The 25,372-nt window shown below is 41.1% G+C and overlaps 1 protein-coding gene across 2 annotated transcripts in view; it reads left to right on the forward strand.

The window, feature by feature from the left end:
* lcor (ligand dependent nuclear receptor corepressor) overlaps positions 1-24,642 on the forward strand; it is a 92,178-nt gene extending 67,536 nt beyond the window's left edge. For both annotated transcript variants that reach the window (XM_034130028.1, XM_034130029.1), the window contains exons 5-7: positions 429-887; positions 5,223-5,313; positions 10,281-24,642. In XM_034130028.1, the coding sequence (XP_033985919.1) occupies positions 429-887; positions 5,223-5,313; positions 10,281-11,418 (1,688 nt within the window). In that variant the 3' untranslated portion in view covers positions 11,419-24,642. The remainder of the gene's footprint in view (positions 1-428; positions 888-5,222; positions 5,314-10,280) is intronic.
* The last annotated feature ends 730 nt before the right edge of the window (positions 24,643-25,372 follow it).

Here is a 25,372-nt window from a genome sequence, read left to right on the forward strand (position 1 = left end):
CGACGTAGGAGTGAAATCGAGAGAGAATCCTGGGTGCATTTTAGGGAGAAGGTATGAGAGCTGGAGCTGAAGGATGGCAGGCAGTAATCTCAAACTCATATGGTGGGCAATAGGCTGGATTAAGAGCTGCTTCTGAGCGATGTTTTGATTATGTTCAGCAGAGCATCAGGATTACATTTCTCAGGATGAAGTGGGATAAATAAACTGGTGAACGTGGCAACAGAGTTTTCCTGGAGTACGGGATGCTGACATGTGTGCTGTTGCGAAATTTGTATTTCCACATGTATATTTCCCACATGTATATATATTTTTGTAACTTTTTAATGCTATTCTATTTCTGAAATATGTTGGACTGTTTTTTTCTGGTGTCTTAATTTCTCTTATGTACATTGCCTTATCTATCTTCTGTTTTGTTGTCTTCTCCCCAGACCTCCCAAGTTTCTCAGAACCTCACATTCCTCTAGTGGCTCGTGAGATCATGCAGCGAATGATCCGCCAGTTCGCTGCCGAATATACCTCAAAAACTACTCAGGACGACTCTCCTCCCCTGCCCAACGGCACCATGAAGGACCAAAGCCTGCCGAGAGCGGCGCCTCTGATCGCGCCCGGCTCCCCTCCATCTTCTGCCTCCTCCTCTTCCTCCTCTCCTTCCCCCACCCCGGGACCTGGTTTCAGCCCAAACTCCGCCGCTGCTGCCGCCTCAGCACCGACATGCATCCAGAGCAGCAACGGCACGGGGACCAGTAACGGGTCAGGAGGAGGGGGGACGGCTGCTGCCTCTGCACAGAACCCCGTCCTCAGCAAGCTTCTCATGGCCGACCAGGACGGCCCGCTCGACCTTTCCGTCAAAAAGAACGAGGATGAGGAACCGGAACCGAGCCAGCCGGGTGAGAGCAAACACACACATATACCTGTTTTTGTGACTCACGCGACCCACATGTTGACTTGGATTGATACGTTCGAGGCATATCCTTACTTATCTTACCTCACACATATACATGTTTTTGTGACTCGTGAGGACCATGTGTTGACTTGGATTGATGCGTTCGAGGCATATCCTTACTTATCTTACCTCACGCCTATACATGTTTTTGTGACTCGTGAGGACCACGTGTTGACTTGGATTGATGCGTTCGAGGCATATCCTTACTTATCTTACCTCACACATATACATGTTTTTGTGACTCGTGAGGACCACGTGTTGACTTGGATTGATGCGTTCGAGGCATATCCTTACTTATCTTACCTCACACATATACATGTTTTTGTGACTCGTGAGGACCACGTGTTGACTTGGATTGATGCGTTCGAGGCATATCCTTACTTATCTTATCTTACCTCACACCTATACATGTTTTGTGACTCGTGAGGACCATGTGTTGACTTGGATTGATTAGTTTGCAGCATATCCTTACCTACATATGTAACTTCACCATATACTCATGCATTATTATTGTATCCAAACATTTTGCAGTAGTATCGTGGTACTAGTTACAAGTACACTTCATTATTCTTTGAAGTGTAAAATTATGAAAATATATATATATAAGAATAGAACAGCTAACAAACAGGAAAAAAAAACACATGAAAAATAAACTAAAACATAATTGGAATTATAGTCCAAGTTAAACTAAAATGAAAAAAAAACGTACGACTTAATTAAAGAAATCTCACCTTTGTAAAATTTAGCAGCTTCAATTTGTTATTAAGTTTGCAGAAATACAATTATTCTGTCCCAAGCTTTATCAGAAGAACAAACATCTGGATCAGGTCCAAGTTGTGCACCTGAAAACATTTTTTTATTTTATTTTGTTAAATGCACATTGACTACAGTTAGCTATAATTAGCAGACTGCTCTCACAGATTTTTAAACACAGAGACTATAATTGAACACATTCAGATCAATGAACAACCTCCTGTTTAGGATTCAGCCTCTGCAGCAGAACACTGATCTCTGTAATAAAGCTCGTGGCTGAAGTGTAATCAAACTAACCCAGCAGGGGGTCTGCCTGTCCGTCTCAGAACCGGCTGCAGAGCTGAAGCGACAGCTCGCTGTTTCAACCCTCAACTCAGTGACCGGTCACCCTCTTTAATACCAGCTTTTTAGAATCTGCTTACAGTAAGCCTCTGGAGTTTTTCACCAAAAAGATTTAGGCATTTACAAACCACCTCATGCTCTGCCATTATCTCTCTCTCACACATACAGGGGAATTCCTTTTAGACAAATTCTGACTCTGATAATCCCCAAAGCTGGATCATATACACACCACGCAGTAGATGTCATTCAGGAAAAATGAAAATGCTCAAGCAATCAAATTTGTTTTTACGTTGACAATGAATCAAATGTCATGTAACAGGGTGCATTGTAAACCCCACAGAGAGCTCGGACTAATGGTTTAACCTTTGCTTTCAGATTTAGTTTGAGGCCATGAGAAATGTAGCGGCAAGTCCAAATCTTTTTTCAAACGGTTTTATTTCCAAAACCAAACTACCCGCCTTCCCCACCAGGTGCGACCATACTGAGCTGCCTTTATGCGTGACTTGGGTTGACTGTAAAAAGAAAAAACTAAAAAGTCAAGTAACACAAAACAATGACTATGAGATAAGATTATACATACTTTTTATTACACAGAACCCACATTTTTGTGTAGCGAAAAACACAATTTTCTCCTCCAGAACAAGATTGATATTCACAGTTTTCCTGTCGCATTAGTTGGATTACTTCGGAAAGTTTATTGTGATGAAATTCAGTCAATTAAGTCTTTTTAGTTTGATTTAGTTGAACACATATTTATTAAACACAGAGCAGGACTGTTTCATAATACTTTGTAAGTACGAGTTGCCGTGTGTGATCTGATTCGAGCTGAGGGTACCTGGCAGCATTAATCTTCACATTGAGGACGAATACATTGTTCCTATAACTCTCTAATACTGTAACATAGAGATGACTTATACAGTAATGTGTTGTATGAAACAAGCATGTTAAAATGGATGGAGATGCTAATTTACCGTGTTTCATTAGCTCGAGGAAGGACCTCATACTGTAATTAGCGTGGTGGTTATCCCTAGGCATTTGTGACTCAAGTGCATTTTGATTAAGATTCATTTTGAAGGTAGATTCTGTGTACACGCCATGTATTAAATGAACATAACTATGACCATATTAATATATTTTTGATTCCTCTTGAGCTGTACAGTTTCATTTGAATATTATTTGTTGTCCGAACTAAACAACAAAAAGAGAGTGAGATTAGTGCAGCAGTCACGAGTCCTGCCTAAATAGGCTTCTGGCGGGGTTCAAAAGGTCAACTGCACTTTAGGGATTACAACAGAAACACACACAGATTGATGACTGAGATGAATTATCAGTATATAATTGCTCTGGGAAGACTGTTTATTTCCCAAATCAGTCTTTTAAAAGCAATAACTTTTGGATTCTTTGAGGCAAAAACCATCAGATAAGAATGACAAATGGAACGATTTTAAACAGCGCCTAGTCGTGAACTAAAAAAGTCTGGAAAAACATTAAACAAGTCTTCAAATCTAGAGTCTATTATCAATAACTCACCATTTTCTTATCTTACCATCGTTTTTACATTTTCAGAGCACATCAGCTTTGCTAATATTCCCTCGACCTTCATGTCCTCTCACACATCATGATTAATATTTTCTACGTGTGTGTGTTGGACCTGATTTGCTGACGAACATATTCACGAAAAACACTGAGATTTCCACACAGCATGTGGCCATATTTCCCAGACTTCCTTGCTTAAGTGAGAGACCACCTGTTCAGAAGCACAACATAGTATCTCATGCTTTTTTTTTCCAATCATTCATAATCAGTGGTTTCCATATGCAGACACAGAAACAAGCAGTTGCAGAAGCTGTTAAAATGGAATTAGAGATGTTAATAGATTGTATTTAAGTGCAATGGGATTGACTGCATTCTGCCTCATGTATATATAACTCACACAAACAATATAAGTATCTAAAATATTCATCTCTTTCTCTTCCTCCGGTTTATTCCTTCATCTTGATTTAGAAGATAATGTTTTTAAAATGGTAAATAAAGATCTAATTAATTCACATACAGCAGAGTTGCCCATATGGTGAACTGCTCAGGTTAGTCGAAGATTGATTGGTACCTTATTATTCTTATTATTGTTAAATAACAAGGTATTCTTCTGTCTTGTTCAAATAAGAGAAATATTATTATGAATGTGATTTTAACAGACAAATGGTGGATTTGTATAGGTTCTTGTCTCTACTTCTAAACATAAATATTTAATCATAAAATTAGATTAAAAAATGATGTTATAATGCCTTGAACAAACAAGTGGCATGCAATTCAAATACATAAATCTCAAAAAGAGATAGATGAATTAAAATGAAGTCCAGCCCGACCAGCTCTGATAGACATATTAATGCATCAATAATCATTATCCCAGTAAATGGAGCGAAGCTGCGAGCTAGTTCAGACAGTCAACTCGAGCACTCATGCTGCATTCATACATAACAGCCCTCGCCACGCTACAACCAACCAAACAGAGTCTCCTTAATATGCCGCTCTATTTAACTGCCAGATATCTCTCCATGCATTGCTTGCTGCTGCTGCTGCGTTTCGTGCCCTGCTATTGCGTTCGCATTGCTACTGCTGTGTTCATGCTGCTGCTGCTTGCCTGCCCCACCACCACCCCAGCTTCCACCTGTAAGCTCGGGGGTTAGTTATTTAATCATAATCACTCATGGTGCTATGTATATCTGTGGAGTGATGAGGCCTGAGCCTAGACGCCAAACTCAACTATATGCTGCTTCTAATAAACATGTTAAAGAGATACGTGAGTTGTCTGACTGAATTGAATATATATTTGAAGCTGAAATTAGCTATGTACATGTCCTTTTGGTACTTACGTATAGTTAGATGTTCATTATTTTGCCCTTAAAGTTGGATTTTAAATACTGGACTTGAACTTGTTACAGAGTATTTTTACAATTAGTTTTCGGAATACAGAATCGGAATCAGAAATACTTTGTGAGTCCCAAAGCGGGGACTTTCACAGAGTTGCAGCAATAGTTGAATAGCAGGTACATTAAAAAAGAGACATAAAATAATAAAAAACTTTTCCAGATGTAATTACGTGTGCAGTGTGTTCTTTTAAAACCATTACTGCTTTGATTCGTGCTCAGTTGTGTTAAATATTTCATTTCCTGTTTCTCTTCAGACGGCGTCCTGGACCTCTCCACCAAAAAGAGCCTCAGCGCAGGCAACCTCAAAACCTTCCCCGGCTTCTCCCCTGAGCCCGGGGTCAAAGGGTAAGATAACAGGATTAGTCAAACCAGCCTCTGCGCCACGGCCATTTTCCTAAAACAACAGCGGAGAGGTTACAGCAGGAAGGCCTGTTGTGTCTCTGAGCCACAGAGCACTTGTCAGTCTTAACACTACACACTGTGTGGAGTTTAGCCCGAGGGAAGAACATGATACTGTTATAATTATCATGATTCAAATCTAATTCAGATGCCCAACCGCAGTCAAGCTCCTCCTTTGACAAAGATTGATTTCACAAGTGGATGAAAATCATCACAGGCAGATTTTATCAGCAGTTATTATTTTACTCAGTCAGATTAGACAAGCTGTCTTGTGTGTTGATTTAGATACCATTCAGACAGTTCTCTACTCGGGTTCCCAACAGCTCAATCATTTTAGTCATATTTAACCGCCATTCATCTGCTTTTGGTACTGTATGCAACAAGCTATGTTCAGTGCTACTTTTTGTAATTTAAAGTGGACCTATCATGCTATATTTGAATAATATAGTGTAGGACCATACCTATATAAGGCATATTTATACTTTTTTTTGTGCAAAATACCAAACAGATCATGCATCTTAGCCATGCCTCATTTTGCTCAATTTGACAATTTATAGCTCTGTGTTTGTAAGGGCAGATAAGGGCAGAACAGCACCATCTAGAGGCCTGGCATATGTACTACAGCGTCTCCAGCGCTTTCGAACGGCAATGGCCGTGGCTGTCTCCTCCTGATTGGTGGAGTTGGCCCAATAGCCGTAGCGCCACCGTCCTGACGTCAGGACAGTGTTCAAATCTGGATCAGTTTTTATCAGATCCGTTGCAGCCCCTTTTTTAGAGATTTGGGTATGGAGGAAATAGAGAGGGTTGTGTTTTCTGACACTTGGTGAGTTCCCTGGAACACCGGGGACACATATTCATGTAGAAAAGACGTACACAAGTGCATTTTGCATGATAGGTCCCCTTTAAAAAAAAGATATTGGAGCTCAATATTCTAGGGAAACAATCAAGATTACATTGGGTATGAGACGTTTTTAAATTATTTATATTTTTTGTTTTAAGTATATTAAGTTCACAGTACTTAAAGGCGGCCTTTTATGCTAGATTTAAGTTTTTTTATATGTATTTTGTGCCTCTTCTGGGACATGTCTCCATGCTTTAATGTTCAAAAAGCTCTTTATTTTTCTCATACTGCCTGTGCTGCAGCACCTCTTTTCACCCTCTGTCTGAAACCAGAGCCCAGTCTGCTCTGATTGGTTAGCTGGCCGGCTCTGTTGTGCTCTGCTTAGAGATGTCCCACCCCTTAGCCTATCACGTACAATGTGTTGGAGCGCTCGCCAATAGAAGCACAAGTGTTACTTAGTAAAGTCACTATGTTTTGGGAAGTAAATAAAATAGTTTTTTGGCTTAATGCGTCACTTTTATAGGAATGAATTGGGCCGCACCTCCAACGTTTTATCCAGTTCTCTTACACATCTATAGTCCACGCCCCCAAGCCCAAAAAAAGAGTTCTGTATAACACACTGGTTTTCTCTTTTCTCCTCCGTGTCAGTAGATCTATTGACAATCCTTAGTGCAATCATTTATTGATGGATGAGTACTCTGCCTTGAAGTCATGTTTGAATCGGTAGCCATCATACTCGCATCCTGCATCCAGAGGGAATAAACAATCAACGCTAATCGCGGCTGCCATTTCGAGGAATGCATTTGATCTGTAGGTCAAAGATGGATTAGTAGAGGTTCGATACACAGTCCTGCCCCGAATGCAGGATTTCTGCGTAGCTGTGGTTGTGGAGGAGGATGTGGGCATAGAAATATCCCCCCCCCCCCCGCTCTCTGGTCCAACAGTAAACACACCTCCACTTGCTTTCTAAAGTGAGATATGAGAGGTGTTGCATTGAAATTATAGTTAATGCAAGTCCCAAATGGCCATCACAAGAGTGGTTCTTTCCGGTAAAATCTAGTGTTGCCTAGATACCAAACAAGGCCAGTGTTTATCCGTCTAGTTCTTGATTGAAATGAAGAGAAATAAAGTTATCAATAGAGCAAACGCAGCGACAGATTTTCAAGTATGGACCTGGCCTTTAACCAGGAGTTGTATCTGATGTTTCAAGACTGTGACACTTCAGGTCTTTTGCCTTTTGTTTTGGACTGACCTTCTGTATTTCGGGTACTTGAAAGTGCTCAAATGTCTTGTCCAATGAGGGTTTATTAGCTAAAATTAACAGTTTGTAAAAAGGTGGTTTGGCCTTGTTCAATGTGATTTGATGGCTAAAAAGAATCAGAGTTCAATCGATCAGGAATGAAGTTCTAATAGAACTGCATAGGATCGTTATAAAAGTCACAGGTTCTGCAAGAGTGAAAGAAAGAAGATTGTAAAAATGCAGATTTTTCACTATCAATAATAAATTGTCCTCGGGAATTGGCAATATCCCAGGAAAAAATGAATTCTCCATTTAATGTAGTAGTTTAAAGGTGGGGGAGGTAATTTTGGAGAAACCAGCTAGAATTTGAAAATACACAGCCGGGAGAAATCTGCCACTTCCTTACAGAGCCCCTCCTCCAACACACACGAACGCGACCATGACCAATGAGGGCACGAGATAAGTGTGTGCACAGATGGAAGGCTGACAGGCAGGTAGGCCATCCAATCATTTTAGCCGGGCTGGCTCAGATGATTGGTCGTGCTTTTTACAGTATTACAGCTTCCACAGATGATATTTTTGCACGGATTTTTTGTCAAAGCACTTAAGATATTCATTGCTATCGGGATGTTAAGAGCATTCCATGGAATATAACAAAAAGTGTATCTCGAGCCGGTTTCTCAAACTTACCTACCCCACCTTTAATGTGTAGAGAAAGGCACACATTCCTCTAAATCATAAAAAAGCATCAACAAAAAAGCTTTTTGTTAATTCACATCCACAATTTTCCACAGACAAAGGACCCAGCAGGTAAACCTTGGCATTGGGAGGTATTTCCACGATAGGCAAACAAGGAACTGCCCCTTAGGCCCCTCAGGACAGGACTCAGTCTACTCCCTCAGGGGCCTCGGGGCCCCCTAAAGGCCCCGAGGCCCCGAGCCTCACCAGGAATCTCTAATGATGAGGTCATGTAATATTAACTACAGGAGGAGGTGGAGCCTGTACAGAGTTTCCACCCCCACTGACATCAATTCATCTTTGACAGAAAGACAAAATCCCTTAACACCAGGTTGCAGTGTGTATTATAGGTTACTGGTTAATCATTTTCTGGCCATGTTTGTAGACAGACCTCAGACAAAAACTGCATTTTTTTGTTTGTAGATTCTTTATTTCTTTATATTTTTCTTTAGAAGCATAACTGATTTCTGTATAATCACATTTTTACCTAGATTTGTTAAGAATTACCGAAAAAGTTCAATCAGATCTGGTTTAAGATGTCCCATGATGGACTAAATGCTGTTCCATCTACTCCTGGTGTAACAATTATATGTTTTTTAAATATACAATTAAAAAAATATTCAATCTTGGCTGCAGGATATAATTACCAACAACATGTTTAGCCTCAATGCACAGTGTTTAGGGAGCACCAGTCATACCCCCAGATTCTGAAACAATCGTTCTATCGGTGTCATTCAAGATTCAAGGCTTTTATTGTCATTCGTACATAGCTACAGTGTAGGTATGTCGATGAAAATCTGAGGTCCCAGGCTCTTCCAACAGTGCAACACAATAACACATAAAATAGTGCAAGTAAATACAATAAAATAGAATAGAAGTAGTGCCATAAGAGTCTATATACAAGTGATACATCATTTGTAAGTTGCGTGTTATTTTATTCTTTTATTTTCGCAAATGCGTGTTCCCATTGATTCTCAGTAGCTGTCTGGCGCGTCCTCCCTGATGACTGTATGCTTACTGTAACAGAACGCTCTATTAGAGAGTACAGACTCCAAAGCCTCTCGTTAACCCTGTATTGTCTCCATCGAGCCCGAGACCGCCCACTGTGGTAATCTGTCTTAAAGCCCCCGCTGAGGACTCCCCACATGGCACAGTTGGTAACTCTGCAGCTCACCAGACTATGTCTCCACTGGAGAGATACAGTATTTCCCTCAAGTTTCTTCTCCCCCCAGCCAGCCGCTGATTTGACAAGCCATTTCCCGCTATGATAAACCTAAGGGAGCATTTTTTAAAGAGCCTGTCCACTGTTGCTATAGTTACTCAGCAGTAGGAGCATTGGCCGCAGCAGTTTTGAGTCGATGCACTTTTAATGCAAGCGTATGTTTCAACAGCAGACATGGTTTTTCAGAAATAAATAAAAAACGCTCGCATAGATTGCATACTTTGTTTATTTGTCAAACAAGGGGCAATTCAAGGAACTCAATTTGAAAGCAAATTATTATCCAAAACAACACAATAAATGTAGATTGTGACTCTTTGAAGATAAACAATGCCTTCTTACAGTAGTAGTTGGTAAATTGAAGATGGTATAACAAGAGTGAAACCATATTGCCAATACAAATGTGTGAGAATTTTAATGAGAAGTATGTTAATATCTACATTTCAGGCCCTTTTAATTGTGTTTCATGTTTTTACAACACAAACTGCTCCTAATAGAAGATGCAAAGTCTATTTGACTTTGTGTTCATGTGTTCAACTCAAAATAGATGCAGTTCAAATCCTCAATTTTCAATTTCGAAAAACCAGTATTTGTTGAGAATGAATGGGTTTTAAAGATTAAAACATAATGACTTACATTCTCGCCCTACCTCAATTTGAAATAAATTATACTCACTGGAAATTAACTGATGTTTAATAATGATAGGTCTAATATGTGGTGAAAAGGTAATAACTGGACTGGACTTTGATTCAACACATTACAGATTTTCATCTTCATAAAAAAATTGAATATGCATCAAACCAGGATCTCAGAAATGAGTTTATAACCAGACATCCGACACTATCCCTAAATTGTTCTTTTTTTTCTCCATCCAGACGTTCCATTAAAGCGGAACACACCCTGCCAGAGGTGGATGAGGACGGTTTGCTGCAGAGAAGCTTGCAGGACGGACTGAGGGAGAACTACGCCAACTCCACCTCCTTCAAGCCGCCATTGGCCCGCTCGCTGCGTATCAAGGAAGAGCTCCTCAGCCAGAAGCACCGCCTCCTGAGCCAGCCTGCTGCTCTCTCATTGGCTAATCTAGAGTCAGCAGGCTTGCTCAATCATGCGCAGTCCCTCGCCTTGCTTGGCCAGAAGGGCTCTTCCTCTTTCTGGGGAAGCAAGGCCCACCTCGAAAGCCTGATGAAGCTGAAGCAGGCCAGTGGAGCTTTGAACGGGGCCCTCAGCGACCTCAAAGACCTGCCTACATTCCTGGAGAATCACCACAACCACCACGGAGCCTTCTCCTACAAAAGTTCCCACCACCACAATCATGTCTCCAAAGCCCAACACTACCACAACGAGGGGAAGAGGGACCAGGGCCACTCGCCTCCTGTCGACCTAAAGATCCCACAAGTTCGGGGCATGGATCTCTCCTGGGACCCCCATGGCAATGAGCTGTACGGATATGGCGCCATGGGGATTGGGGGAGGATGCCATGGTGAAAACAGCCTAAACCGGAAGCTGAGAGCCATCCTACCCAAGCAGAACCGCCGGGGAGGAAGTCTTGGAAGCCTCCTGGATGGCGCTGCCGACTACTGGAGCTCCGACTTGGACCACTCCAGTTCTGGGCCAGCGTACTCCACCTCTGACGCAGAAGGGGACCCCAACTCCAAGCAGCCGAGGAAGAAGAGGGGCCGTTATCGCCAGTACAACACAGACATCCTGGAGGAGGCCATAACCCAAGTGATGACCGGGAAGATGAGTGTGTCCAAGGCTCAGAACATGTACGGGATCCCGCACAGCACCCTGGAGTACAAGGTGAAGGAGCGCCTGGGAACCTTGAAGAACCCCCCAAAGAAGAAGCTCAAGCTGATGATGAAGATGGAAGCAGGAGGCCTGGATTTTCCTCTTGGAGAGTCGGAGAACAGGCTCAACGCAACACCGCGAGACGACGGGCCGCCGCTGGCTGCTGCTGAGCTCCAGGACAATGTAAAAGAAGAGATTGAAGACAATTTCAAACCAATCGACTAAACGACATACACATGTAAACCTCAGTCAAATGACAAAAGTAATTTGAAAATGGATGGGGCTTTTATTTGTGCCAACTTACTTTGCAGTATCTGGGTGAGCACAAACGCAGGGATAATATGAGGAGGATTCTTAAAAACAAACTTGAGATAAACAACTAATCGGATGGTTTTTAACACGCGTTGTTTAAGCAATGCTGTGTTAGCATTTGTTTAGCTTTTATATCCAGGGGCTTAACAAATGCAGCTAAATACATAAATCAAATGACAATTAATGACATTTCCATAAGCATGCTGATAATCCCCAGCCCAAAAACCCTTCCCCCTTTTTTCTGAACTTGATAGACTGAACCAATGCTGCTTAAAAGTGCAGTTTGGGCTTTGGAACATTCCCAATTGGGGAAAATAATGAGGGGAAGGTTGAAAATTAACTCCATGGACAAATAAGTCCCTTTATTGCTCCCCTCTCTTATGGAGTACTATCTGAAATTGGTAAGTGAACAGTCTATTACATTTGAAGCCAACTGTAACGTTTAATCATACCATTGATATTCCTCGCCAGGGTTGTGAATCAAAACCCATCCTCTTATTGCCAGGTAGCCATGACGCTTTAACTGCAAACCTTTTCTTTTCTCCATAAGATATTCTGCTAATCTCTGTGCGGACGAAAGCAACATTAACCCGTCCTTTTTGAATGAGAAAAGACACAAAAGTCATTCAGGGATGCATGTTTGTGAGTTTCGTGGACACTACTGACTTCTATAATCAACTTGTTTCCTTTATCTATATCTATTAATTTGTTTTGCTTTCTTTTGCACTACACTTTTGGTCTGGCGCTTACAGACCAGGTTACCTCGGCATTGTTGCCCTCGCATCATGCACTTATTTTGGTCTGTCTCCGAAGCCCAGTCGCAACCTCATAATGGGTCAGTGGTGCACATCGCCTGCGTACGCTGATCCATAATCAGATCCCAGGGAGCTCGAAAACCCTCTTTTTTTTTGCCAAGAGACAAGTTGAGGGGTAAACTGATTATGGATCAGCCTTTTTAAGGCGGATTGCTACCTCATGAACCTCCATCAGTGTCTCACTGCTGATCCTGGAACGCTGGAGCCGCCTTCAGGTTTCCCTCCAAACGGTGACCGAAGGGAGCTCACCCCTTGCATGGAGATCTTTATTGGATGAAGGCCTTTTAGGATCAGAATGTGAAACCCTGCTGCTATCAACGTGATTATCTAGCTCCTATACAAGGCTTTAGCCAGTCTAAGCTACTGAGTTTTAGCTAGTCTTAGCAAACAACAATACATTGCTGATGTTTTTTTCCCTTTTCTATTCAAACTGCTTAGCTGATGAGTTTTAAACGTTTATTTCCCTCAAACCTCAGACAGTTTTAACGGCAGTTAACTACAACAATGTGCATTTATCGAGGGGTGTTTAGGGATGAGGGGTGGGCAATATGCAGTGGGGAGGGGTAGTTAATAGAAGCCAGGGAAAGGAAGATTTAATATATTATAAATTATTATGACTGATGATGTTAAAGCCAATCCGTGATTTATTTTCTCCTCATTTTAACTCAGGGTAACTGAGACAGATAATGTGGGTTTCAAATGTGGTCATTTCCTGTTGGACCTATAGCTGACAAACAGGAGGACAAGACACGCCTCTCACTAATGCTTTGTCTTGTGGGAGGGGCCATGTGATTAAATATGGCAGAGCCATAGCAGATAGACCTGCAAATGAATCATGACAAAGAACAGAAAACTGATGTTGGGTTTTGGGGAGCGAAATTTCTAGCGGTAAACTTCTAAAATAGCACTTTTCAAAAGTAAGCGAACTCAAGAGAGAAAGAAAGCTGTTTGAGGTTATGCACGTAGTGTAGCTCTTCTCTGGGGGATATAGGGCCGGGAGCGATCAGAGGGCAGAGAGATGGAAGAAAAAAGCTTTAGTGTGAAGACTTTCAGAAAGCTGCAGCTTGGACCCAAACTTCTCTTTAGTTTTCCTCTCGATTACCTCCATGATTTAAAAAAAAAAAAAAGGATAAAAAAATGGTCGACAGCTTGAAGAAGTTGAGTTTTGTGTAGTGTCGTCTTGTTGTTTTCCCTCCTCGCCGCTGAAGCACCAGGGATAGAAAAACTATCATCACATGTTCCAGGTGGGGATTCTGACAAAAGCTTTCTGGTCGTGTGTCTGTGCTCTGTGGTAAATGTTGCTCTCCTAAACACTGCCTGGTGCTCACCCAGTCTGTGAGATCTTTAACATGAGAATTGTACCTCTGTTCAGATGAAATGGTAATTCACTCCTTTTCAAATGTATTGTATATTTTATTTATTTTATTTGCTTTTTTTCTTTGATTATTTTCTTAAAAAATGGCATGCACCACTCTGTTGGGGCTGATTTTGGGTTAGGGTCAATTTGATATATTATGAGAGGATTTCAACACCATTAATCTTAAACTTTTTCTAAGTTATGAATGAATCACAATCTAATTAGAATTAGAAAAATGTACTACCTGTTTCATACAATCTGAATATACCCTCTGTGGTTATTGGTTATCCACAAGTTGATTTTAAATCTTTGTAGTTCCCTTGGCTTGATTGGCAGGTATTTATGGCCAATGGGAAAAGCTTTAGGAAAGACCCCTGAAACAACATTTCCAGGGGATGTTATGCATGAAATGCATCCAACACTTTGCCAATGCTGAGCATTGGAAGTGTCTAAAAGGTTGTGAGCGTTGAGTTAGACCCAGCGAAGGACAATGCACTGAACTCATAGTTAAAACAGGATTGAATCCCCAGTGCCGAAAGTAAAGCACTTGTTTTGAACACACCTCTGAAAAAATGCAGAGGAGCTGCTTAGCCAGCTGTGAATGCAGTCTGACAACGTACAGTATGTCCCGCCCTCTAAAAAACTAAAACCCAGAACAAATGCCTCATGTAATGCATGCAAAGCAACATTACATGTGTGTGTAGAAATAGTGTAATTGGCATCGATGCACAGGTTTGTGATGAATAAACTCCAACAGCACTTAAACCGAATTCCCCTGAGAGGGGCGATTGCTCAAAAGCCAAACTATCTCTGTGTATAATTTACATACATTTTATATTTAAAAATAAATCTCTCTCTCTCCCCTTGAAGACATTTTTGACCCTAAATGTACATTCGGCACTTGCTTTAAATTTGCTAATACTTTTTGAAAATTCAGGTAATTTCAAAAGTCCAATTTCAGCCTCCTCTGATCTACTGAGCTGCATGCCATTTAAGGTGTATTCAGCCTCCTCTGATCTACTGAGCTGCACGCCATTTAAGGTGTATTTATTTCAATTCATTTTGTTTCTTGGTTTGGTTTTTAAATATTGTTTATAGTCATGTGGTTAACGGCTCCCCCTGTCCGAAAAAGTCCTCCTTCTTGCAACTGAGTCTCACTGCTGTTTCAAAGAAACCTCATACTATATTATATACTTAAGAGAACAGTATATATCTTTATATATACATATATATTAACAAATACACACAAAATGAATGTAGTGAACAGAAATGAATATCTCAAACTTAAAAAAACAGAACTGTCATCTGCATAAAAGATGGCACCGTCAGTTTTATTTTCAACCGACTGTTGTTTTTATTATTTTGCTTTTAGTTTCACGTCACGCTGCTTGCATTGAAAACGCAGTCGTTTCCTGCTCTGCGTGTGACAGTAGCCTTCAGTACTGTAAATGTCTCAGGATCGAGCCAATGGGATGGGCAGCAATATTCGTCAGTCGGAAAATGGCGCAGACTTAACTACCTGTACTCAATGTAATTTATAGACATGTATACATAAACTATGTGTCGACTTGGTCAGCAGAGTCCAAGTGCTATACCTCAATCTCAAAATAATGACTCCTTTCTGTGCCTCGTACTTTTATGTATACCTTACCTGGGAGCCTGGCGAAGGGATAGCTGATACTCTGGGAAATGTAGTATCCTCAGCTGTTTCTTTTCTTATCTGTTCATTTTTCTTTTCTTTGTCTCGCCTCCCTCTTGCTAAGGGAGGAGGGAGACGCTTCAAGTGTCTGACTGACCAATATTTGCCACCCTACCTCTTTTCAGGTATTTTTTCGCAACAACAAAACCTTATAGAAAGTATATAATGAGTACATTAATACCTTACAGGAACTAAACAGCTATTCATGTTTGAGTCACTGGATGGGCTTGGTATGGGAGGGCTGAAAACCTCTTATTTCTTCCTCCAAAAAGTCCAAACATTTTGGGATTCAGTCGTCTGGTTTCACCCTGGAGGCGATAAGTCAGGTCGGTCCCACCCTGGCCTGAGAAAGAACACGGTGTTTTTGTTCACTGAGGCTCTTTTTCTTTTCTTTTCTGGTTTATTGTATGTTATTTTGGTGTAACGTATACCTCCAGGTTGAAACTTGACAGGGGAGAAATCAGAGACCTGGAGGGGAGATTGGGGGACAGGTGGACAAGTTAACCTTCTTTTATCTGCTGTCTTGTAAAAGAAAAATATATCCAAAATCTTTTACATTGCATTCCAAAAAAACACCACACAAGAAAATGTACCTTTATATGTTGAAAAAAGCTATATACTTATGAATGCATAGGTATTTATTTTACTGTTTTTGCATCTTCAGGTAAACCAATCGATTCCTCTTTTGCTTATAGGTTGGTTTTTTTATTTGGTTTTTTATTTGAAAGACTGTCAAAAGTGATATAAGAAGAAAAAATGTCAAACAGCAACTACTGTAACCTCACTTAGTAGACGCCACATGACGTGCCATTTTGTTTCAGGATGGTGTGTGATGTGGTGCTACCGGGAAAAAAGACCTATAATGTATATGATTGCCATGTTCCTCTCCGCAGAGAGGCTTCTTCTGTTTCTTTTTCTGTCACGCTGCATATCTGGTTGTCATTTAAACCTCAGGTCCAACCACTTCAAAGCAGCTGATTGTACATTCAAAAACACACACACACAAATACACACACAAATACACACACACAAAGAAGAATCAGGATTTTTAGTACGGCTCGTTTCCAGATTTTTTGATGTAACTGACGGAAGCAGATTTTGAATAATTGTTGTTTCTTGTCGTTGTTCGTACTGTTGTTATTCTGATGGCATCTTATTTTAATTTTCTTAGATAAAAACAAAAAAGACAACTTCTTTAAAAGCCAGAATCCAGGTTTCTTTAATACAACGCTGTACTCTCTCTAGCACATACAGCCATGGAAGATCAGAACGCACACATAGAGACATGACGCGCCTACAGCAACACACACTCTCTCATCATCAGGTAGCCGCACTTTGTGTGGGCGGGTTATATGTATAATTATGAAGCTGGGAGTCTGCCGCTTCTCTTTTAGAAGCAGGTGGGTGTGTTTTGTCCACAACCTGCAGAACATCAGCCCCGCTGGCTGATTTTGATCTGGCAAACTGGGACATTGTCTCTGTGAAAAAGTCTTTGTTTGTTTCGTTGCTTTCAAGAAAGATTGCTTTTCTTCATCTCTTTTTTTTTAACCTACCTTCCATTCTTTCCTTCAGTTGTTCTGCTCTATGTGACCGGCCTCTGATGATGTGAGCATCGCTGCGGTTATCTCCTTTTGCCTCATCTATTTCTTGTACTGCTGTGAGTGACATACAGACAGGTGTAGATTTGTCAGGCTGCTAAAATCATAACATTTGACTTAAATTATACCCTAACTACCATTTGGTAACCATGCAGGAAACTGAATTTGGAAAATACGATCTATCTAACTTTGAGATAATAATCAGCCCATCTCCTGACAGGTACAATTCACCTTGTGTGTCATTCAGTAAGCCATGCTGTTGTCGTCAACCCCCCCCCACCCCTTCCCCCGACATTTGTCAAAGCGGCACTAACAGATCTGTTAAAACTCGCATCTCCTTTGTCGCGGAGTGTGATGCCAAGTGCTGTAAATGTCAAAGCATTTGTGATGAGGTGACAGGCAGCCGCTCAGTAGCAGACAGGCTTTGAAAGCGGTACTGAGTAGGAATCTTAAAGGCCAGACACGCCTCTAGAATGATGCTCATCTGCAACAATCAACACAACAGACACCTTCACCCCCGTCCGCTACAATGTACTTAAGAGGACATTAGGAGAAAATGCAAACTCTGAAGCCAGAGAGTAAAGTTGATCACTTTCAAAGGTGATGGTCAGAGCCTTGCTGTAATGTTGGCACTCAGTTAAAGTAAGAACACAATAACTTTCTGAAAACCGTGTACTAAAAAAAAAGTCAATGCATTTACATTTTGATGATATTGTTATGGGGCTGAATGCTTCTTAGTGCGCTCTTCAATTGCTAACCACAGCCTGGCTCCCTACTTTACCATTATCAAGAGCTGGTGATTTGTAAATACTCAGCCGCGCTCATTAATCTTCTACATGGACCACACTTGACTTGCATACAATCTGTAGGTGCCGCCAGGAATAGGTGATTATATATTTGTTGTTGTTCAATCAGTGGAAATCAAGAGTGCCTTTTGAAGACTCTAATCACATTCTTAAATCTAATCGTTAAGAGTTGGCTTCTTAATCACGTATAATCTAACCAACCGGGTGAAATCACGGTGCGGTCGCTTCAAGAACAACATTCTGCTGTCGATGCAAAAATGTCAAGTGAAATTCAGGTCAAATATGCCCCCCTTAAATTCCAAGCCCCCAACCCTGTGATTATGTTACAGTGTGAAAGGCTCACAGCAGACATTTTCTCACACTGGCTGTTCTCGTCTCCGTCTCACCCCTCCGCCTCGGCAGAAAGCCTTACAGATGGCAGTCAGTGAGACGTGGCAGTCTGAGGGGTGGATGCGAGTGCAAGGATAACATCTAAGTGAAGTACAGCAGAATAAAGGCCGCTGAAGGTCGCCATCCCCACCCCCACGCTTCAGATAAACAACAGGCTTTTAATGGAACGACGCTGAATTTCACCTCGAAAACTAACATTACTCCAGTCTTTGATTAAAAAGTGCCACGGTTGTTCTGAAACTCCGAGAGAAGGGACGAATTGCCAGATCTGATGTGCAGGCTAGATAAATGACATGACTGCTGAAAAGAAATGTAGTCAAAATGCTTTGCGATGGAGTGCATTGCATGAGGTGCCCTTGTGTGTTGCCATGACAATCTTGCAGCATTGTTCTCACGTGGAGGTGTGTCTGGCCCTTTAGATCCACCTACATGGACCAGCTGCTCTCTGATGCTCTGAACTTAAATCCTGCTCGGCAAACACTGAGGTCTCTCCAGCATTCAAAATCAAACATGGAGGTTTTGGATTGAGTTTGAAAGAATTTAGTAACAGATGCAGCCTTGTTGCAGGAAATATGCCATTATGTGTAGATGCTGCTACTCCCTCTTCAGGCTTTTTGTCCATCGCCTCTTTGTTTCAGAGGAAATGCTATTGACAGAAGACATGTTCCTTCAAAATACTACTCCAACAAGGACGAAATAATCCACTCATGTACTCATTCCCTTTGTCATACTTCCACTAAGACATTTCTCTCTCATTTGTAAGAGTTTTAAGAACATGCATTTGTCCTTCTCCTTGCTTGTCTCTAAGATGCTCTCTGTTGTTTCTGCTACCTCAGTCAGTCACGTGGGCTTGCCTGTAGAGATCTTTTCAGGTGCAGACTGCTTCAAGAGTCTGTTGATTTGAAAAACTAAAGTTTGCCAGTAAAGTACAATTACAAACATTGCACAGCTTTTCTAGGCGTTTCACAAAAGTCAGGTCGGCTGGTTCAGAAGGTTCTTGATGAAAGTGAAATGCCTTGAAGAGTGAGCTGGATGATTTCACTGGCGGTCGTCTGATTGTTTGCCAACTATAGCAATCTCCATCTTGTTATTCCTCTCAGAAAGGTGTCAGATCGTGATTGTGTTGCCACTCAAAAGTGTAATGTTTCTGGAGATACAGCGTGATTCTGCTGCACTGCCGTGTGCGCCCTGATAGGGCCACACATCTCGTTCCACATCTCTTAAATGTTGATTTTATTGTCACTTTCTTTGATGAAAAGTCATAAACTCCTTCCTACCTCTTCCCTTCACCTTCGCCCTTTAACTATTTGTCATCCTCTCAACATCCTTGGGCAGTGGAGCGTGAGCACCTTGGGGCTGACAGGCCCTCGTTTATCCCAGGAGAGATGGGTTGTTCCTGGGCAGCCCCCGGTCCTTCACCTCACGTCAGGCCTTTCATACACCTTGCTGCTGCCTCTTGGGAGTGTATGCACGACCCAGAAGCTTCTTATAACAATATTTTCACTCATTTTGTCTTATAACTTTTATCTTTTCACAGAGGCTTTGCCACACTCTCCTCTGATGAGGAGCTTGCAAATTTAGTATTTAAAAAACGGGGCTTATGGTTCTTTCAGCAACAAGGGGGTCATTGTCCTCTGCAATATTGAGAACTGTTTCTTGAAACAAACACGTATTACATGCATACAGTATGTTTGGCAGTCGGTTAATATTTCAGCCTTGGTGAACATTTCATGAACTCTCCCCAGTAGAGATACTCAATATTTTAAAGGTTTTCCCGTTAATGTTGTACGATGTCTCTGATCTCTTGTTTTGATGTTGCAGGGTGACAGGGCTTGACTTTTAGTTTCTGTGTTTAAAAATGAAAAAAAAACAAGAAAAAAATGGGTTAATGAGCGGGGTTGTGTTTTGCTGAAATTGCCAGTGCATTGCTGTGATCCTCTTGTCGCTTCTTTTTGGAGTCTTTCGAGTTATAACGTCTTGAACTTTGGTGTCTTTGACGACCATGTACCTTCTCTGTTACCTATCAGTTGTGAAATCTACACTACATGCAGATCGCCACACCAGCCAGTGTATTTATAGACGAGCTGAGACCGGCTCTCGATGAGCGGATATCAGAGTTCAGTTCTTATCCAGGAGGTTTGGCCGTACAGACGATTAAATGTCATGTGGATGATTCCCCACTGCCAAAACAGAAACTATTCAGAAACGTATGGAACACCTTAAACTCACCTGGCGGAGGTTGATTCATGAAAGCCAGGACATCACTTCAAAAGGGGCTTTGAAAGCCTTTTTGTTATTTTTGACTGATTCTGTACATAATTTTCAGCCAGATACTTTTTCAGTGCTTTATAAAACAGCAAGGATTGTAAATAAGATAACTGTTAGCAGGGGGGAGGGTGGGGGCTCATGTGGAGCTCACCTAATGGTCCACCCCGTTAGTCCTCTGGTGGTCTAACTTACAAGACTTAGACTGTTGCCTTCCCGAATGTCACATATTGGAAAGCTGCTTGTGATGAGCACTGACTGGATCTGCGTTCGGGAAAGTAACCCTGAGTGTTTGTCGTTTCTTTCAGTCTTTGATAATATTTTCCATCTGGGTGTTTCTTGGTGTGCAAAAATGTAAAGAAGAAAAAAATGTTTTACAACGCAGAATACCTCAGAAAAGAAATCCATGTAACCTCGACAACCTCCACATATTGTCCGATCCTGACCATCCTCACGTATCTCCTGGGCACTTTCATCTCCTGTCCTTTCTTCTGTCGCCACGCAGTGCGTAGTGCCCAGTGGAGGTTCCATAGCTTTTTTATACCGTTTCGGTTTGCCGACCTTGCGTTCCTCATTTAAAGACGGAAAGGAGGTCGTTTTCAAGACTATTTGATGCATTGCAATTTCCGAACATCTCAGAAAGATCCACTGAATTATTTTAATTGCATCGAAACAAAATATCCTTCCGTCTTTTTGATTTTTAAAAGTGGGTTTGCAGAAATATTGAAGGCCGACACGCGAAACACTTGAAACCACTCAGTCCCTACGCTGTACCTCTTATCTACTCTTTATCATTGTTAAAAACTGAATGTAAAAAAGGCAAACGCAACTAACCTCTAACTTAACTATACATATTTAAGAATAAGAAATACTCTATATGTGCACATAGATATACCTATACAAGCCCAACACAGACACAAACACAAATGCATATGTAAATACAAATCTCTAATGTCATATACTTGTATCTTGAAAAAGGGAGAGCCTTTTCCATGAATGATTCAGGGAAACAATACAGAAGTCCAGTGCAGTATGTTAGGTCAAATCACTCCCACTCTGTTGCTTCTAGTGTTCGTTTTCTTACTCTGTTCTTGCTTGTTATTTCCCCATGATGTAGCATAGGGCATAGGGGCAGGGCGACTTTATCTTTTTGGTGACAGAAGTAGTGGAATTAGGATCTAGTGTAGTTGTAGTCTTTTCAAGCCTGATTCTGTGAAAAGGGTGGTGGGGGTGGGCGGGAGGTTTTTTTTCTAAAGCGGACACTGTACAAACAGTATATTTATGAAGATGACTTGGACGCGAGAGTCACATTGGGGGGTTGAAGGGTTGTGAACTGTCTTCAGGATGGTTGTATATAGAACTGCTTTACCCATTAACCCTCGCCTGTCTTTTTCACAGGTGAGGTGGAACTGTATATTGAAGGCACTGAGGTGGAACGCGCTGTGTTTTTATGTCTTGAAAAATAAAGACTGTTTTAAATGAAGGAAGGGTGAAACTGTTCAGGTTCCATGCAGAACCCAACAGTCTCCCTCGAAATCTGCTGGGAGCGACGGACGGTTTTTGTTAACGTTGACCCTCTCGATATTTTTGCATGCTGGTGTACATAACCCTGTATCAGTCCTTTTGTTGGAAGAGGCTGGTTAATCCAAAAGCGCTTTTTTGGATGTCGTCTGCAGGACAGGTTCTGATGTTTTGAATATGAAATATTGTCCCTAAGAAAAAAAATCCCTTTCCTGAAAAGAAGGTGTTTGTTTGTCACTGCAACAGCTTTCGTAGTGGTTTTTGGCTAAAGCTCTTTTTCAATCATTGTTTTCCATGTGTAAAGTAACTAAAAAAGTATGTATGAGTGTGAATCTGTGTGGCTATGTAAGATTTTCCTCAGTTTTCTTCAACCATATTGTAGCCTCAGAGCTGTTTTTTTAGGAACATTAATCTACCTGTGCTCTTATGGTATCTCAATGGAACAGTTAAAATAATAGCATTTTTTTTCACGTAATCTGGCTGTCTGTAGGAAAAGACGTCTCTCTGGGCGCCGTACAGCCACAAATGACATTACCCACACACCCTCAGGGACCCTCAACAAACACTGCTCTCACTCTTATTCAGGTACTTAATCTACACCGAGTTTTAGCAGTGAGCAACCTTATTTATCTATGGCTTATTTTCGTAAATTGGTTCCTAAAAAGACAAAGATTACCACCAAAATCCTAAACGTTTAGAAGCAGTTCTTCTCAACCTCAGAGTTTTGCTATTTTATGTTCAATTCTCACGATTATTCAATTATATTCTTTAGCTTTCTATGTCTCTTTTTTTAACACTGGATATTTTTTGTATCTTATGAATGTCAATCTTCTCAGTTCAGGACTGTTCTTTGTTCGCACTCTGTTCTCTCTCTGACTTGTGTTATGTGGCTTTTATTCTGTGCCGAGCATCAACGCACTTATTCAATATAGTATGGCTACAAAGCACCAACGCAACAATGACTTACACCAAGCTGACCTCTTACAACACATTCTTACAAGTGCACAATACAGTGGTTTGGCTTTTAAACCGTGTTTTAAAGCCTCCACAATCCTTCATACAGTATGTCGGTTTATTTTCAGGTATCCATCTAGTGGCTCTCTTTGGCGCTAATGGAGTTAGACACAACACATAGGAATGTGACAGTTCTGCCTTCAGTTCTTTTTACGCTTCAGGGAAAACGTTGTAAGCCTCTTTTACCGCTAGTAAAAGCATAAATGTCGGAGCTCAGCTGGACGTTGTATGATCAAAGCTGAAGAGCTGTAGAGCTATGAAGGAACACAGAGTCAAACCGGGGCAGAAAGATCTGCAGTTTTCAGTGAAATTGTTCTTATTTGTTCATTGCCGTTTTGAGACAGCTACTCTTCTCTGCTGTGATTGGTTAAAACCTCTATATGCTATATGTTATGTTGCTTAGCGTCTGTGTTGCTGCACAAAGCTTGGTCAATGCCATGGATTTCAGAAGTCTCCAGTAGACCTTAGAGTCTGTGTTTTACTAAGAACTAGTCATGCAAAGTTATGTATTGGCCTGGTCGGGAACACAGGAGTGTATTTGCCTAACTTGTGTACCTCTTACAACAATCAAATTAGTGACGTTTGGTGAGAACTGTGTTAAAACTATTACAAAATAAGTTGTATACCATGTTGTAAGAACTCTTAAGATTACTTTTTACATTCCTGATGTTGGTTTAGGTAGTAACCTGATGTTCTCGTGCTATACATAGCTCTGATTGGTTTGGAAACAGCTTGTAATATTTGAGTAGACGCAGGAACTGTTGTCCAGGGGTTTGGGTCGAACAACAAACCGCCTATTTTCTTCTGTCTCGATATTTGTCCTGCTGAGGTTTCTAACGTTTGAAATCTCTCCTCGGTTCTTAACGGGTGGCTGGACGCCCCTCTGCAGGGCCTGCCGTGCCGTTTCCACTTTCCTGCTGAGATTTCGTTTTTGGGTTTGACGATATACCTCATTCCTTCAGTCCGGCGGGCCCTAGGGGGCGCTGTGCCGATGCTCAGGACGCTCAAGCCCCCTCTCACGATTTGGTCCCACTTGGACTGTACCTCTAACAAACTAATATAAACATGCATACACACAGGTTCTCCAAATACCCAAATGGACCTCATTTTTTCAATATCTACTGTTTACAGATTGACAAAAAATTGTATAATTTAAAAATATTTTTCTCATATTGTAGTTTTATTTATGTACAATATTTTTTGTTCTTATTTTGTACCTTGTGAATTGGACTTTTAATCTTCTAGGCTTATATTATCGATGTCCGTGTAAATGAGCACTTAACAAGGATCACAATAATTGGTTTTAGTTTGATTGACTGCACTACTTTATTTGTCTCCCTGTTTTGAATGCTGAATCTGATATTCTGATTGGGCTAATGAATAATGAATTGTCTCATGTCTGTGATTTTTATTTTGAGAAAAAGATGAAAAATGATTTGATTTCCTACTCTTTTTTTTTTTAAACTTCATTTTGCATTGAACGTCAGGCGACGCTGATTAGATCTGTCTTTGTGCATGTGTAAAATATTTTACTGGTTATGTTATATTCAATTTGGTAAAAAAGAAAATTGCCATTGTTGCCACACATTTCAGCTGTAATGTTGTGTAAGGTAGTATTCACTGGATGCTAGAACCTTCTTTTCAAAACCACTATTCTTCTAATAAATTTTGTTGTGAAAATAAACGCCTGTCTCATTTGTGTTGATTTGTTTCCATGTAGGAGTTGCTTAATATTTTATTTATTTATTTTATTCAGTCAGATGGCTAAGTTATTATATTATGTTGTCAGGGATGCAAACTTGTCACCTTTCGGCGAAATTCGCCGTTTTGAATCCAAAATAGATCGTTTGTGTGATTCATGTAGATCTACAATAAAAATATTTTTGGGGTATGGGGGGGGTCTGGGACCCGGAGTAATCTGCGGCCGCGAGCTGTTATGTGCCATCATGACACGCATGGTGTTCTTTTTTTATATATATTATAATGAAGCGCGAGCTGTGTGCTCGAGTCTTCCTGCCTGTCGGCTCTGCTCATGGATGTATAATAAGGCTCTGCTGCTCCGCGATGAGGGTCTAGCTTCAGCAGCTAGATTACCTACGGGTGCGTTCGTTAATATTAACTGTGCGGTCCGGAGTCACTGTGGCACAGACTGGACCGCTGGTGAACAGCTGTTAGAACGGGCCGTTCAGGTGTTCAGATCAGAGCTCCCTGTCGGTCGGAGCGGCAGAGCGTGATGTGCACTGAAAAGTGTTCCTGTCGCAATATTATCGTTGAGCTAGCTAACAAGCATACATTGTCACTATCTGCTAACGTTAGCTTTAGCCTTCGTTTTCAAATAGTTTTTTTCATAACTTGAGTAAAAGTAAAAGCACTCAGATCTTGTACTAGAGTAAAAGTAGAAG

The sequence above is a fragment of the Trematomus bernacchii genome, unplaced genomic scaffold (genome assembly GCF_902827165.1).
Source record: "Trematomus bernacchii unplaced genomic scaffold, fTreBer1.1, whole genome shotgun sequence".
Taxonomy (NCBI): Eukaryota; Metazoa; Chordata; class Actinopteri; order Perciformes; family Nototheniidae; genus Trematomus; species Trematomus bernacchii.